At 30.1% G+C, this 15,937-nt stretch overlaps 1 protein-coding gene across 2 annotated transcripts in view; it reads left to right on the top strand.

Moving 5' to 3' along the window:
• LOC142232190 (CKLF-like MARVEL transmembrane domain-containing protein 4) overlaps positions 1–15,937 on the top strand; it is a 59,694-nt gene that overhangs the window by 27,254 nt on the left and 16,503 nt on the right. For both annotated transcript variants that reach the window (XM_075302911.1, XM_075302909.1), the window contains exon 2: positions 14,368–14,535. In XM_075302911.1, the coding sequence (XP_075159026.1) occupies positions 14,368–14,535 (168 nt within the window). The remainder of the gene's footprint in view (positions 1–14,367; positions 14,536–15,937) is intronic.

Below are 15,937 nucleotides of genomic sequence, written 5' to 3'. Positions count from 1 at the left end.
ACATTTGTTGTTTTTGTAGAAGAGAAATTTTCGTCCTCTTGTTTTCTGGTAGAATTCTGGCAAGTGTGGCAACCGTGATTGTTATGATTTCCCATTTATGTTGAAATAACCCACATAAAATGTAAATCATTTGATATGACCATGCATTTAATCAAATTATCATGTACTCTCTCAAAAATTTAACCTAAAAACAGCAATAAAACAAACACTTGTTTTTATTTGATTTCCTTCCTTATACTATATAGTGGTTTATGTACATACTTTGTTATATGAGCGAATATACACAAGATCTATGTATTCATGTTTTTTGACATACACTTTTTTAGAATCATGTTTTTGGCTAAATTCCAAAAAATAAAATCACAAACAATTGGGTATGTTAAAAAATATTCATACTCACATGAATGTAGCTCCTACGCTTAAAACAAAAAAAAAAAAAAAACAAACAATATTGGAAACAGAGTTGCCTCCTAAGTTGGGATGATGTTTATCTTGTTTTTAATATCGGTTTAATGTAATTTGAAAAATATGAATATGAAATTTTTAATGTAATTTTTGTTTGTTTAACGTTTTTGAGAATATACCAAAAACTTTATGGTTCTCGAAACACCACTGGATCTCATACAAGTAGTAAAAGGCAAAAACGGGCCTATTTAGAATTTATGGTCAAATAAAAATATTTTATAAATTTTTAAGCAACTCCATTGTATAACCAATTTTTTTGTTGGTCCAAGTTTTATATTTCTGATGTGTATACTTATGCGATCACTTATCCCTCAAACCTAGGGTAATTATTTAATGAGTTTCCACTGTGTTAAATTATGAAAACTTCTTAAAAAAATAGAAATGCTTCATTGCCGAAAATGAGATAAGCAAATGATAACATAACAAAATTAAAAAAAATGTATACGACTTTTACAGAAAATGTTAAAAACTATATTTAGTTAAGACATAAAATCTAATTTGAAGGAAAATCGCTCGGACCGAATACGACATTGTTCCAAGAATGTCGTATTCGCACTTGCGTCAGAATAAGACAAAAATACAATATTATGTTTTGCTATTAGGTTGGGAAAAATAAATCAGGGAAAAAGAATAAAAAGATTTTCATAGGGCTTTTATGCCCACTTCCACAATATATTTTTTTCGAATAAAGAAAATGTAATGCTTGAATAGATTCACATATACCCATACCATTTCATAACGTAACCCTGTAACGGATCACTGAGGCCTTATAAGTACCCCACCATTAATGATTCTTGTGTGTCGTATCATTAAATTAAATCTACCTTTCTTCTTTGCTAGTTAGTGAGTAAATTATCATAGGGCTCCGGTTATAAAAATAAAAACTCTACTTGAGTAACAAACGTGTCAAATTGCAAGACGTAACTCAAAAACTAAAGTAATTTTTGAATGAATTCAACAATTTGCTTGAGTGGTAGACCGTAACGGAAAATATAAACTTTAATGTTAGGGAGGGAGTCAATTCGTTTCATCGTCATACGGTTAATCGAAGCTTCACAAATATTTGAAAATTGTGCTTTTGAAAACAACGATTAACCAATTAATGGTTCCTTTTACGATTTGAGGCCGGTACTCTGTTCGGTTTTCGCGTTGAAACTCCATACAAAACCAAAAAATGCGAAAAACTAGCGAAATTTTTTCCATTTGTGGTACTTTGTTTTTTTCGAGTTGAAAAACTGACGTTTAGAGCATGGTGCCATTTGCAATGTGAATTAAGAAATAATTTTTTTATTAAAACTATTTTTGTGGGTTTATAACGCAAACACGGATCATATTTTTGTTCCGAAAATATACAAAGAATCAAAGGAGTAGCAGATTAATTGCACAAGGAAGAATGAAATCTTAATTTTGTAACAGCAAGCAGCAAGCACCAACTTAATTCAATATCGCTCCCTGTTAAATAGCGCTCCCTGTTACCTAAATAAGCACCGCTTTCTACGTGTGAAATAATGATTTCTATAACATTTTTTCGCAAGAATGAACATAGTATCGGTCTTTATGTACCACTAAAGTTTTAAAATGTAAGATAAATAATTTATATACTCAACCATGGTTTAATAAATTCGTAATTTTTAAAAATTTTTTTCTTAAAATATTTTAAGTAAATTTTTTATTGTCTTATTTTTTATATTTTAAGTCAATTTTTTTATTGTCTTATTTTTTATATTTTAAGCCAATTTTTTATTGTCTCTATTATTAAAAACGAGCAAAAATCTTTAGATCCGTACAACCTTTCACCTTTCAAAAAAATATTTTTTGTGTTCAATTATTAAAAATTAATTGATCCAATTAATTTTTAATTGTAATGTCTTCAATCAAGTAAATGATAGTATCTATAAAAACATAATTGATACTATTATTAATTATACCCTGCTCCACACTGTGGAACAGGGTATTATAAGTTAGTGCATATGTTTGCAACACCCAGAAGGAGACGAGATAGACACATGGTGTCTTTGGCAAAAATGCTCAGGGTGGGCTCCTGAGTCGATATAGCCATGTCCGTCTGTCCGTGAAGTCCAATCGACTTCAAATTTGGCACAAGTATGTGTTTTGGCTCAGAATAGATCCCTATTGATTTTGGAAGAAATCGGTTCAGATTTAGATATAGCTCCCATATATATATTTCGCCCGATATGGACTTAAATGGCCCCAGAAGCCAGAGTTTTACCCTAATTTGCTTAAAATTTTGCACAAGAAGAACAATTAGTACTATAGTCAAGTGTGTCAAATTTTATTGAAATCGGTTCAGATTTAGATATAGCTCCCATATATATCTTTCGCCCGATATGGACTAATACGGTCCCAGAAGCCAGAATTTTACCCCAATTTGGTTGAAATTTTGCATAGGGAGTAGAATTAGCATTATAGCTATGCGTGCCAAATTTGGTTGAAATCGGTTCAGATTTAGATATAGCTCCCATATATCGTTCGCCCGATTTACACTCATATGACCACAGGGGCCAATTTTTTGCTCCGATTTAGTTGAAATTTTGCACAGGGAGTAGAATTAGCATTGTAGCAATGCGTGCCAAATTTGGTTGAAATCGGTTCAGATTTAGATATAGCTCCCATATATAGCTTTCGCCCGATTTATTTAGTCTTTAAATGGAAAAATGTTCGTGAAATTGTTTTCTGTGTTCTGTTAATGTATTAATATATTTTTAATTTAGCTCACATGGTCTACAATAATTGTTAATGATGTCCGAAATTTTGTTAATCGAATAATCCAAACTCTAAATTTACGCTACACCCTAATGTAAAAATAAGTACTGCGAAGTTTTTATATACGAAGCCATCATGACAATTGGTTTGAGAGTAAATAGTAAATTTTTGTGTAATCGTCAAAAGTGGGTTGGCTATAAATGATTCATATTAAAGGGTATTTCCTAGCAAGAGAGACACGAAATTGGCCGAACATTTGCTACAACTTCAAATATTGATTTTTGTCTTAAATCCTAACATTTAATTTTATAAAAGTTATAAGATAAGAAAAATAATGGGAATTGGGAAATGCTTTAGGTTAATATACTAGTATCTCAATTATTCCCACATAAAATAATTGTAATTAAAATAAAAAAACAAATAAAATTTCTCAAATGTTTTATATTGTTATTTGTATTATTTTTATTTTCTGGCAATTTAATTTCATTCAGTTTACTTTTTTGATTTACTAATACGAACAACTTTAGGTAGTGAAACTTAATACACAATAATTGTCCATGTCCATAGCCGCACTGCCCCTCCATATATAGCAATAATGGAGGAGAAAGAAACTTATTTTGTTTTAATTTCGCTTTTTAAAAAGTTCACTGTCAAAGTTAAATAATTTCCTTACACGGCTGTAATAAACCATATATGGCATAAGCTTATAAGGAGAATTGAGAAAACTTGAATGGCAAATTAGTAACGCGTTTATTTTCAGAATTACTTCTTTCTATTAAACTTCAACTTCAGTGAATGAAGTTTTTAACATAAAACAAATCTAATAATTATTTTATAGTTTTGTTTTGTTTTGGGTTTTTATTTTATTTTAATACTGATAGTCTAAATGCCATATTGGAAATGGAAATCACTTGGTCATTTACAATAAATGAATTTTCAATTTTCGATTATGATCAATTCCATTGATTTATAAAAAATTTGCGAAAACAAAACTAATTCCCCTCATATAATTTGGATGAATCATTTATATCAATATGATTTTTATTATTATCGCTGAAGAATAATATGTTAATAATTGGACAAAAAGAAGAGTGGAAACATATGCTCACATGCAAATGGTAAATGGTCGCGATAAGATTAAAATTCCTAAATATTAACAAAGGATTGATAAGGAAGAGTGTTCTCTTCCATTATATTGGGCTAACATTATTTTATGAAAAAAAAATTCTGAAAGTGATTGGAACAAAGAAAATCAAATTCGATTATAGAACTTCAGCTCGAGGTAACAATATTTGTTTCGCAGGTCATTGACTATTTTTTATAAATTATCTATATACCCTAAATCATCTTTTTTCAAGATTGTCGCCAAACAAGGGGAAGTGTATTTTATACGATTTTTAGAAAGACTTTAATTTTATATTCTAATAGTCACTTCGGAACATAAAATATCTAGAAATTTCTAGTTATTACTAGTGAATAAATTTGAATTTATCCTTTTAAAATTTGTAATAAAAAATTTGTGATTGTGTATTTGTATCCAGCTGAGTTATCGATTCAAAATTACTGTGAATCATCAATTATCTGAAATGATAATCATAGTTTGATGGATAGTTAACATATGTATATGATTTAGTTCATTTATCCCTCCAACTCTCTTTCTGTTCTCCCCAATAAATTTAAATTTACTCCTCAAAACACACATAAAAATAAGGTTACAAATAAAACATGTGCTTATTTGTGACCTTATTTTTATATCGAATTATTCTTGTTCGTTGTAATTTGAGTCGTCCGCAAATCTCGAATTAGATCATTTTTATTGGAAATGTAAGCGAACAAACCTATTGTTAGACATTTCGTATTCATAATTTTAAGTTAGTTTCACTTTTAAAATGCCCAAATATCGAAAGTGGGTAAAATCTAATACCCCACCATAAACATTTTTTAATCTACGGAATATTTTTAATGTTTATGAACTTTGGATTCAAAAACAAGAATATTACAAATTTGTATAACTTTAAATTTTAAAGAATTAGCATATTATACCTATACATTTTTCCAGTCGATCTTTAAGTTTGTTTGGGGCTTAGCAGAGAAGTTAATATGTGTGTAAGAGTGAGAAGGAGAGAGCGAGAGATAAAGAGTTCACATATTTTGGGTTAAATTCACACTACTTTTCAGGCTTTAAGCAGAATATGTCTGTTAGTATGTGTGTGTATATTTTTCACAAGCATAACATAGCCGAGGTATGTGTGTATGTTAAACCCCATTTGTAGCAATAAGAAGCCGACATGTATTCAAATTTTTGAAATTCTTGAGCTCTTATAGCTTCGTTTATTTTTTTTTAAGCAAAGTATTTTTGTTTTGTATTAAAATTCATAGCGTTGTACCCTTTAAGAGCCATTATAAAAATATTTGTCATATAACATCAACTATGTTTGGTAACGTCTATTTTATTTGGTGTATGTTAATTGACTTTATGAATTTGTGGTTGAAATATTTTACAGAGGTGTTGTGATATTTTTGCGGTTTTCGTATAGATTTTTTTTATTATTGGTATTTCAATAAAATCATTAATAGCACATTGTTAAAGAAACTAACCTCTGGGGGTGCTTCCAAATTTGTTAAATGTGTAATAATAAAAATGAAACTGAATCAATTCTTTTCCAACCAATTCTAGAATATTTAATTCTATTATCCATATTTTTGTAGTATATTATAAACAAATTTGTATATTTTACAAAATGATTGGAGTTGAAAAATTTTAAATAAAATTTACAAAGTTAATTTGTAAGATGTAGGTTTTTCCAAAAATGTTAACATTAAAGTAAGCAAATAATAATTAAGATTAGAAAAATGTTCTCACATTTTTTCAAATTTAAATAAAATCACATTAGTCTGTACAATTATGTATTTTATAAATTACGATAGTTCACCGTGCACAGTATCCAATATCTCAATTCCTTTCTTCCAAAAAGAAAACGGGAAAACGATCTCGTTTGCAGACGCAGCAAAGACTAACTCAATTTTGTTTTTAATTTTCTAGCTAATTTTTCTTATCATTCTCACATTCACATGGTTTATTTAGTTCTCAGCCCTTTTGCCTGCAATGTATGTAGCCATGTAGCTCCAGCGTTGTCAGATTAGGGGAAGGCATAACTTCCATTATTACTTGGGGTTATATACACCCTCATAAAAAATCGCTTCTGTAACATATACTCCCAAACATATTTTGCTTCAAGCATATACATTTTTGGGTATTGCCCAAACATTTATAAGTTTGATCTCTTCCAATATATAATATGTTTGAAAGCATATTGGTCTAAACAATATATGTTTGGTTAGTCTAAGTTCCAAACATTTTGTATTTTTGCATCCAAATTCAATAATGTTGTCTTCCAAAAAACAATATGTTATTATGTGACCATATAATATGTTTGGAAGCATTTTGCACCCAAAAATATTATATACTTAAAAAAAATTATCGCTAACAATATTGTGCTCAAAATTTTATTTATTTATTTATATATTTAAAATCATAATGAATTATTAAAATAAACAGGTAATATAGGTGCTAACAACATAGGTTTTCGACCTGAATGCTCAAAATTTTGTTTCTGTCCAATTGTATATTCCCCGACATCTTTCTCAGTTCCACGAGATTTTTTAGTTCTTAGCACCTTTTTCTGTAATACAAACATTGTAGAAGAAATTATTCAATTTTTTTTATTTTAATTTTACCTTTTGCCGGACGGGGATTCGAACAGCGGACCACATAGTTTGTAAGGATCAAGAAGTAGCTGATCAATTGCCCAAGGAAAAATAAAATGTTAATTTTGTAATAACAAACAACAACCACCAACTTAATTCAATATCGCTCCCTGTTAAATAGCGCTCCAAGCTACTAAACACATATATGTTTATAGGCTATTTCTAAATTAATATATGTTTGCATCCAAGCATATTATATTTACAAACATTTTATGTCCCAAACATAATATGTTCTAACATATTAACATATATGTCCCAAACATGTTATGCTAGTTTATGAACATTATATGCTTGCACTCAAAAATATTGTGTTCCAAACATATAATGTTTATAGCCAAACATATGAAAAACAGTCTTTTTCATCCGTGTATCTGTCCGGTCTTAAACGATCTTATTAAGTAACCAGAACATAAATGTTTTCAATAAAACATGCCTCCATGATATGGTTTACGAATTCGCAAAACGCAAAATTTTCCTTAATATCTATTTTCCGAACTATAAAGATATATAACACCAAGTTTATACACAATGTTCTTATGTTTAAGAAATGGTTCAGAAGTTTTAGACAATCAAAAATTGCGTTTTGCGAATTCGTCAACCAGAACAGACGGGATAGTATATCTTTTTGAAAAAAACTCTAAAATTTTTATTGCAAAACATACACATCGATTACAACAGTTGACCACCTGGCAGACATGCTGAAGACCTTACCTATTAAAGAATTCGATAATCTGAGATTGTTTTTCTTTTTTATAGAATTAAATTTACATACGTACGTATAAATTTTCCGTTGGGGTTTTTTTCATGGAGAAACATATTTCAGTTGGTGATTTTTTGGGAATATAATTTCGAAATTTTGGGGATCTCTCTAGAAAAAATCTGGCAACCATGTGTAGCTCTTATTGTCATCAACGGACAATTATCGCTATACCAGTCTATTTATAGAACACATTGTTGGGTGCACACAAGCCGATGTAAAGAAACTTTATTTAAAGAAAACAAATCACTTTAGTTGAACCCTTCACAAACGATGTAACAACTACAAATTTTAGAAATGGAAATAATATAATTGTATATTAAATTTTTTTAAATACAAATTTTGTAATTTAAATTTGAACTTTTCAAGAAATTAAGAAAAAAAAAACATTTTTTTCATGTAGTTGTTTTAATAAATGAAAAAGTAAATTCCTTGTTTACAAACTAGGTTAATAAACCCTCAATTTGTGCAATACATTGACGTCTCTTTGTATGTGTGTGTTTGTTTTAAATGCAATAAAAAAATTCAAATATTATTTAACATACAGTCAGCATTCAAATAAAACGCAAGTTTGTCTATGCAAAAAAAAAATTATTTTCTTTTTGTAAAAATTCAGCTGTACCAGCCACAATTTGAAGGAAAACCACTAAATCTTATTTTTCTCTGCGTTAAGAATAATCACACAGATGTGGGTTGAGTACAAAAATAACAAACAAGCAAGCAAAAAATCGCCCAAGAATGATTTCAACGGATGTGGTTTTATTAGCGCCTTTCCTCTCTAACTTGCATCTAATGTTTTTTTAATTCAGTATAAACGCATGCGACAAAATGCTGTACCTCAGCGCCACATGTTGCCTCAATTTAATCTGTCTGGTTACTACTGTGTCTATGTATGAATTTTTCTACAATTTTTCAAAATAAAGTAAAAAAAAACACAAAAGAACAGAATGCAGTCAATGGTATTAATATCGAAGATAAAAAGTCATGAGCTAAGCAAAAATAATCTAAACAAGTTTCTCAGGTGGTTGTGCTGAGCGAGGTGGTTTCGAATAGGCACAATACACAAAACCAAAGACTATTAATAAAGAAGACATGAGATAAGCTTGCTCTTCCTCTTTTTCTTGAAAAAACAGAGATTAATATCATACATGTTCCATGAGACGTTGCAACTTTTTTTCGGTTTCTCTTTTCATTTTGCATTCGTAACAAAACTTAATTCGCTTATTTTAGCAATTTTTTTAACTCATAAACGAACAAAAACACTTTGTGAAACATTTTATTAATAATTTAGTGCAACCGACACAGAAATTTGCGTGAAATGTTGGAGAAAATAGCTAAATAAAAATTGTCTGCATCAAACCAGTAAGTTCGGAGCGCTTTTCCAACAAGTATGATATTAATCTCTGTTTTCTAGTACTAACACTATCAAAGCCCATTTCACGTCTTCTTTATTAATAGTCTTTGCACAAAACAAAGAAGCCGAAAATCCAACAACAAATATGAGCACACCACGAATGAAATTTTCGCAGTGCAACAGGTGTGACGTAAACTTTAACACTATTCATGCCAACAACAAAAGAACTTGCAAACAAACACTCACTCACACTCTTCTCTTTTAGACATTGGAGATACTCGTAGTAAGATAAAAAAATAACATTGGTGTTTCGTTAAATAGCAGTAAAATGAGAAAAGTGTAAATTAATGTGAAATTCTCTTTAAGATAAATGCCATGTACCTTCACTAGGCTTTAACTGTCAATTAACAGAAAATACATTGGAAAAAACTTCTCTTCGGTTAACTTTAAAGGTGAGTATTAAATTCGAGTTTAGCCGCTAAAATCGCTAAAGTGAAAACTAAATCAGCAAAAAAATGCTTGAAATTATACGTATTTGTTGCAAATTTTATTATAACTTGATGGGGAAAAGCCCAAAGCAAATTTTCACAAAGTTTGTATTCCTTAAAATGGATTATTAAAGAAAAGTAATATTGAAAAAATGACGTTTTTAGCGGCTAAACTCGAACTTAATACCCACCTTTAAGGAAAAACTTAAATTCCTATCTGGCATATGAATATACAACCGAAATAAGGTTTAAATGTAAACCCTAGACTAGTGCTATATTTTTCTCTCAAATGTATTTCGGATATTTGGTATCTGAGACTAAAAAGTGCTAAACAATTGTTTACATACATAAATTTTAGCAGATAACACAAAAACTGGTTTCTTAGCATGTTAACAATACGACGATGACGACGATTAAAAATTAGGTTTCAATGTACGCGGCGTGGTATGCATGGCGAGAATGACGGGTGAATATTTTTCTATTCGCCCGCATTGTTTATGTCAGCAGATGAGCTCAGCGGTTTTAATGAGTTTTTGTTTATTTTTTCATTCAATACATTTTGCAAAAAAAAAAAAAAAACAAATTTTTTTACAATAAAAACAAAATGCATAGCAAAGAAATACAAATAATCTTCACAAACATTTTTTGAAAAACATAAAATTGCATTGCATTAGTGAAACAGGTTTTCAACGAAATAATTAACAATTTATGAATGAACTAATGTCAAGTTGAAGACATCGTTATTTATTTTTATAATAAAATTTATAATTGTTATTTTAGAAATATTTAAAACAAAATTGATCTTACAAATACTGGTTGATGTACATATAAGTGCTAGAGTACAGTCATTTTTTTAACACCTACATCACCTGTTGAAATAAAATATATAAATGTTTTCTGTTTGAATTATATTTTTGACTCATGCAAATACCACAATCACCACCTACAGATATGAATATCGTGATGAAAAATGTTTTATTTTGTAATTCATAATTACCTCAATATACTGAAAAAAAATATCTAATTATACAAATTAAATTTACACAATATTAAGGACAATAATTTTACTATCTTAAAAAAATAAGTATAATAATAATAATCTTTAAAAAGGCTTCAAACATAGGCTAAGACTTATTTAGAAGATTTTACATCTATCGTAAAGTTTTTTTTTTTTTAATTAAGAAAAAAATTTTTATTTTGAAGGATCTGTTACAATTTGTAGTTTTGTATTATATAGTAATGCTGTCTGTCTCATTCGTACCTTCGTTAAAGTTGTATGTCTTTGAATGAAGGCAAATTTCCATAAAGTTAAGACAAACGTTTTTAGTTTAAAAAATAATATTTAAATTATCTGAGATATTCATATATCTTTGGATTAAAACGTACTTTTTGTGATAAACGTTTATTCTTTTCCAGAATGTAAAAACAAACAATGTAGAAGAAATTATTTGATTTTATAATTTTTTTAGATATTACCTTTCGCCTGGACGGAGAATCGAACCGCGGACCATTCAATTTGCAAGCCAACACACTATCCACGTAGCTGTTATTGTCATCAGCAGACAATTATCGCTATAGCCACCAACGCACAAGCAACGCAAACAGTCATACAGTTATATTTATATAGCATATTTTTCGGCGCCTACGAGGCGATTAAAAAAATTTTATAAATTTTTTTGGGCACCGTGGAGCAATGGTTAGTACGTCCGCCTTGCATACCAAGGGTCGTGGGTCCGATCCCTGCTTTGACCGAACACCAAAAAGTTTTCTTTTTCATACTATGAAACCGTAAAATGTGTTGACTTAATGCCAGAAAAGAACAGTGCTTGATATAAACGAAATGGACTGTGTTGTTTGTTCAAAAATATTTTTTTTTATTGAAAAAATAAAAATAAAATTTCAAACGAATTTTTTTGGTGATAAATTTTTGAAGAAATTCAAAAACCAAGCCAACTGCACTCAAATCGATGATTTGACGGTGGCAAAGGAAAAGAGATATGCTTGTATGAATTTATTTCGGCATAAGCCGGCTATCATGTAAAATATTTTTTCGGAAGTAGAGGATGCTGATGAGGAATGTGGTAATTCCGAAACGTTAAGCTACACTTGTAGTTTAGTCAATGCATGGTTTTAAGCTGAAATCAAAAAAACAACAACAATGATTAAAGGAAATAACCAACAATAACAAAACAAAACGAAATTCAAAAATCTTTAACAAACGAAAAACGTTTTCGGTACACATTTTCCAAACGTTTTTTTTTTTGGGCGTGCATAAACTTTGATAAGTTGATCAGCTGGCACGAAAAATGTGGAAGCAAATTTTCGATTTTATAAATTTTTCATAATTATCGCTATAGCCATCACGGCACAAGCAACGCATACAGCCAATCAGTTCTATTTGTAGACCGCATTGTTGGACACACACAAACCGATGTAAAGAGACTTAAAAAAAAAACACTTTAGTATGCCCCCCTCTTACAAACGATGTTCCAAATGTCTTTATCTTTGCATGTAATTTTAATTTTATAGAGCATAGATTGAAATGTAGGATGACCAATACGGAACTCTTTAAAAATTCGGTTGGAGGCGAAAAACAAAACAAAATTCATTACAATTTCTTGGCAAATGGAAAATTATTATTAATTATTAAATTATTATCAAAAATAAAATCAAAGTTTAAAATGTAAAACAATTTGAATGACAATAATGAATACATTTTATTTGGCATTTGTTTTTTTTTTTAATAAAAAAAAAATTTGCTAGTTGCCTTTTGATTGTGATGTGTTAGGTTAGGTACAGTGACAGTCCCATATTGTCAGGCTCACTTAGACTATTCAGTCCATTGTGATACCACAGTGGTGATGTGTTCAAATACCCAGTTTAATGTTCCCCGCCACAAACATGGTGCAATGGTTAGCATGCCCGCCTTACATACAAAGAGTCGTGGGATTTTCAGTGGTGGATTATTCCCTCTCCGTAAAGTTGAGTGTTTCAAAATTTCTCTAAATGGTTTCATCGTAAGGTTAAACGCAGTTCGAAATCGGCTATAAAAGGGAGGTCCCTTATGATTGAGCTAAACATGGAATCGGGAAGCACTCAGTGATAAAAAGAGAAGTTCACCTCAGTGGTATCACAAATAGACTGAATAGTATAACTGAGCCTGAAATATCGGGCTGCCACTACAAACAACCTAACCTAACCTACTTTTCAACTTTCTCAAATTATTTTAAAATTTTTCCAAAGTCGAACATTTTTAAATTTTGGAAAAATCGAAAATTGATTGTCCTTGCGACTTTTTCCAAGTATGATTTGACATATTGAACCCTTTGAGTTTTTTAGTTATACTGTAACAATTATTTTCTTTTCTAAGGATTGAAAAAAAGTAGACAAATGAAGTTTTCATTTTGTTGCCAATAGTTGGCAATAGAAGTTTGAGAAATCGTTTTATTTCTTTTTATTTCGCTTTCCGGAAACCGGACCTCAATATTTACTTCCAAAAACTCACTTTCTATTTCATATTCACGCAAAGAAAAAAAAACGTTTGGAAAACGCGTACCGAAAACGTTTTTCTTTTGTTAGAGTTTTTTAAATTGCTTCGAAAATTTTAAACTTTTATCACCAAAAAAAATTCGTTTGTTACAAAATTTTTATTTTTTCAATAAAAAAAGTTATTTTTGAAACAACAACACAGTCCATTTCGTTTATATCAAACATTGTTCTTTTCTGACTTTAGGTCTTTAATAAGACACATTTTACAGTTCAAAATTTAATATATTACAATGTAATGTTGAACATTTTTTCGGAATCTTCCGAACATATCAGGAATATATGTAAAAAAAAAACTTTGGTCGAAGCCGGGATCGAACCCACGACCCTTGGCATGCAAGTCGGACGTAGCAACCACTGCTCTACGGCGCCAAACAAATGTTTGTTTCTGTTAAATAGCCACCGTGGTGCAATGGTTAGGATGCCCGCCTTGCATACACAAGGTCGTGGGTTCGATTCCTGCTTCGACCGAACACCTAAAAGTTTTTCAGCGGTGGATTATCCCACCTCAGTAATGCTGGTGACATTTCTGAGGGTTTCAAAGCTTCTCTAAGTGGTTTCACTGCAATGTGGAACGCCGTTCGGACTCGGCTATAAAAAGGAGGTCCCTTGTCATTGAGCTTAACATGGAATCGGGCAGCACTCAGTGATAAGAGAGAAGCTCACCAATGTGGTATCACAATGGACTGAATAGTCTAAGTGAGCTTGATACATCGGGCTGCCACCTAACCTAACCTTCTGTTAAATATACTTTGTTTATTCGGTTCGTGGGCGCCGCAAGTTATGCTATATAAATATAACTTATATGGATAATTATCTATTGATGACCATAACAGGTACATAGCTCAGTGGTTAGTGTGTTGGCTTACAAAGTTCATGGTCCGCGGTTCGATTCTCCGTCCAGGCGAAAGGTAAAAAAATTTTAAAAATTTATAAAATCGTATAATTTCTTCTATATTGTTGGTATTACAAGAAAATGTGTTAAGAACTAAAAAACCTCGTGGATGTGAGAAAGATGTGAAGGAAATGCAATTAGCAAAAAAACAATGTTTTTTTTTTTTTGAGTTAGTCTTTACATCCTGAAAAAGAATAAACGTTTATCGCAAAAACTATATACTTTTCTTCCAAATACACTTCCTTACAGCGAAAAGCAAATGAGCGAACGAACTTTGTTTGTCTAAAATTTCGTTTGGTAGGAAAGAATTATTTTTTTGTGTGTTGATATACAATTATTTGAATATAATTTTTTTTTTTATATTTTTTAGCTCCTGGGTATTATTTGTTTGGCCTGCGCATCACCTGCCTACATTTCAGCTACAGCTTTCTTCCTTTTCGTTGCTGTTGTCACATTTATTGCCACCATTTTGTGGATCTTTGCCTATTTCTTGGGCATCAGAGAAGCATTGAATTTTGCCATTAATTGGATATTCACGGTAAGTTCTAATATGATTCTTTACTTATGTTTTGAAACAAATAACACAATAACAAACATACTCTACGTCAGTAGACTATTTATCCAATTAGAATGTACTTCTCTGCTGTATAAAGTTTAAAGAACAAAATTCATAAATCAAAAAAAAAAAAATTTTAAATCTATAATAACAAGCAACAAATTACCAAACACATAGGCCCAAATCCAAACAATTTAAATATAAATTCTAATTATTTTATAATTGTTCACTACAACCATACGTTAGCTATACTATAAATTATAGCAAAGACCCACTTGTCTTAACGATAAAAACAAAATTGAGTTCTTTGAAATAAAGACTGTAATAGTAAAAATCTATATGCAGTTAATACGGTTCTTTAGACCACATTTGCATTATACGTGGGGTTTCATTTAAGCGTAGCTCTCAAACCTGTTATTATGCATGCATGTTGGACGACAGTGATATTAATAAATGTACTTGGCAAACAAAATCTAAATAAAACCGCAAATTATTGCAATAAAAACGCTAAAACCAAACTGTAAATAGACATTGTAAGTACGGGGAATTATTCTACACGCCTCTGTTGGTATCTGTCATTCAGAGTCGCTGATTTGCAGTAATTCTAGTAGCATGAAATACAAGGCTAGGTTGCATATCGTGTAAGAGTGTCATATCTCTAAATTGTAATGAATCAAGTAATCATGCTTCATGTGATTAAATCAGGGATGGAAAATGTAGTACTATAGTACTATTTTCAATATTTTTTCAACCTGGGTAGTACCGTAGTACCCCCGCGAATGATTTAGTACCTTTTGTGTAGACATTTTTGAGCCGATATCAGATTTATGGTACACTAGTTTTGACAAAATATGTTAATATTTTGAGAAAGTTTTTAAGAAACTTATTTACTAGTAGTCTTTTACAATTTTAGCAAAACAAACAAGTTCATGCGGGAATAAAATCTCGATTTTGTAAAAGCCATAGTCAAAAACACGATTTTATTGAATTTCAATAATGTTTTAGTCGAAAAAAGCATGTGATTGTATATTACGCTTCCCCACGAATGCTTTATAGATGAGAAGTTATTGATCGCGTACTAAAAAAATACGAACCATTCAAGGTCGAAACTTGAGACAAAAATAATCTACCGACATTTGGAGAACATATTACCAAAAAATATTATTTTGCAAAAATCTTGTCAAAATTTTATTTCTACAGAAAATTTTGTAAATTTTTTTCTTTTGGAAAATTTAATTTTATTTTTTTTTTTGTCAAAATTTTGATTTCTTTAGAAAATTTTGTCAAAATTTTGATTTCTATAGAAAATTTTGTCAAAATTTTGATTTCTATAGAAAATTTTGTCAAAATTTTGATTTCTATAGAAAATTTTGTCAAAATTTTG

This window comes from Haematobia irritans, chromosome 3 (assembly GCF_050003625.1).
Source record: "Haematobia irritans isolate KBUSLIRL chromosome 3, ASM5000362v1, whole genome shotgun sequence".
In the NCBI taxonomy this organism is placed as follows: domain Eukaryota; kingdom Metazoa; phylum Arthropoda; class Insecta; order Diptera; family Muscidae; genus Haematobia; species Haematobia irritans.
This window is presented reverse-complemented; position numbering and strand designations above follow the sequence as displayed.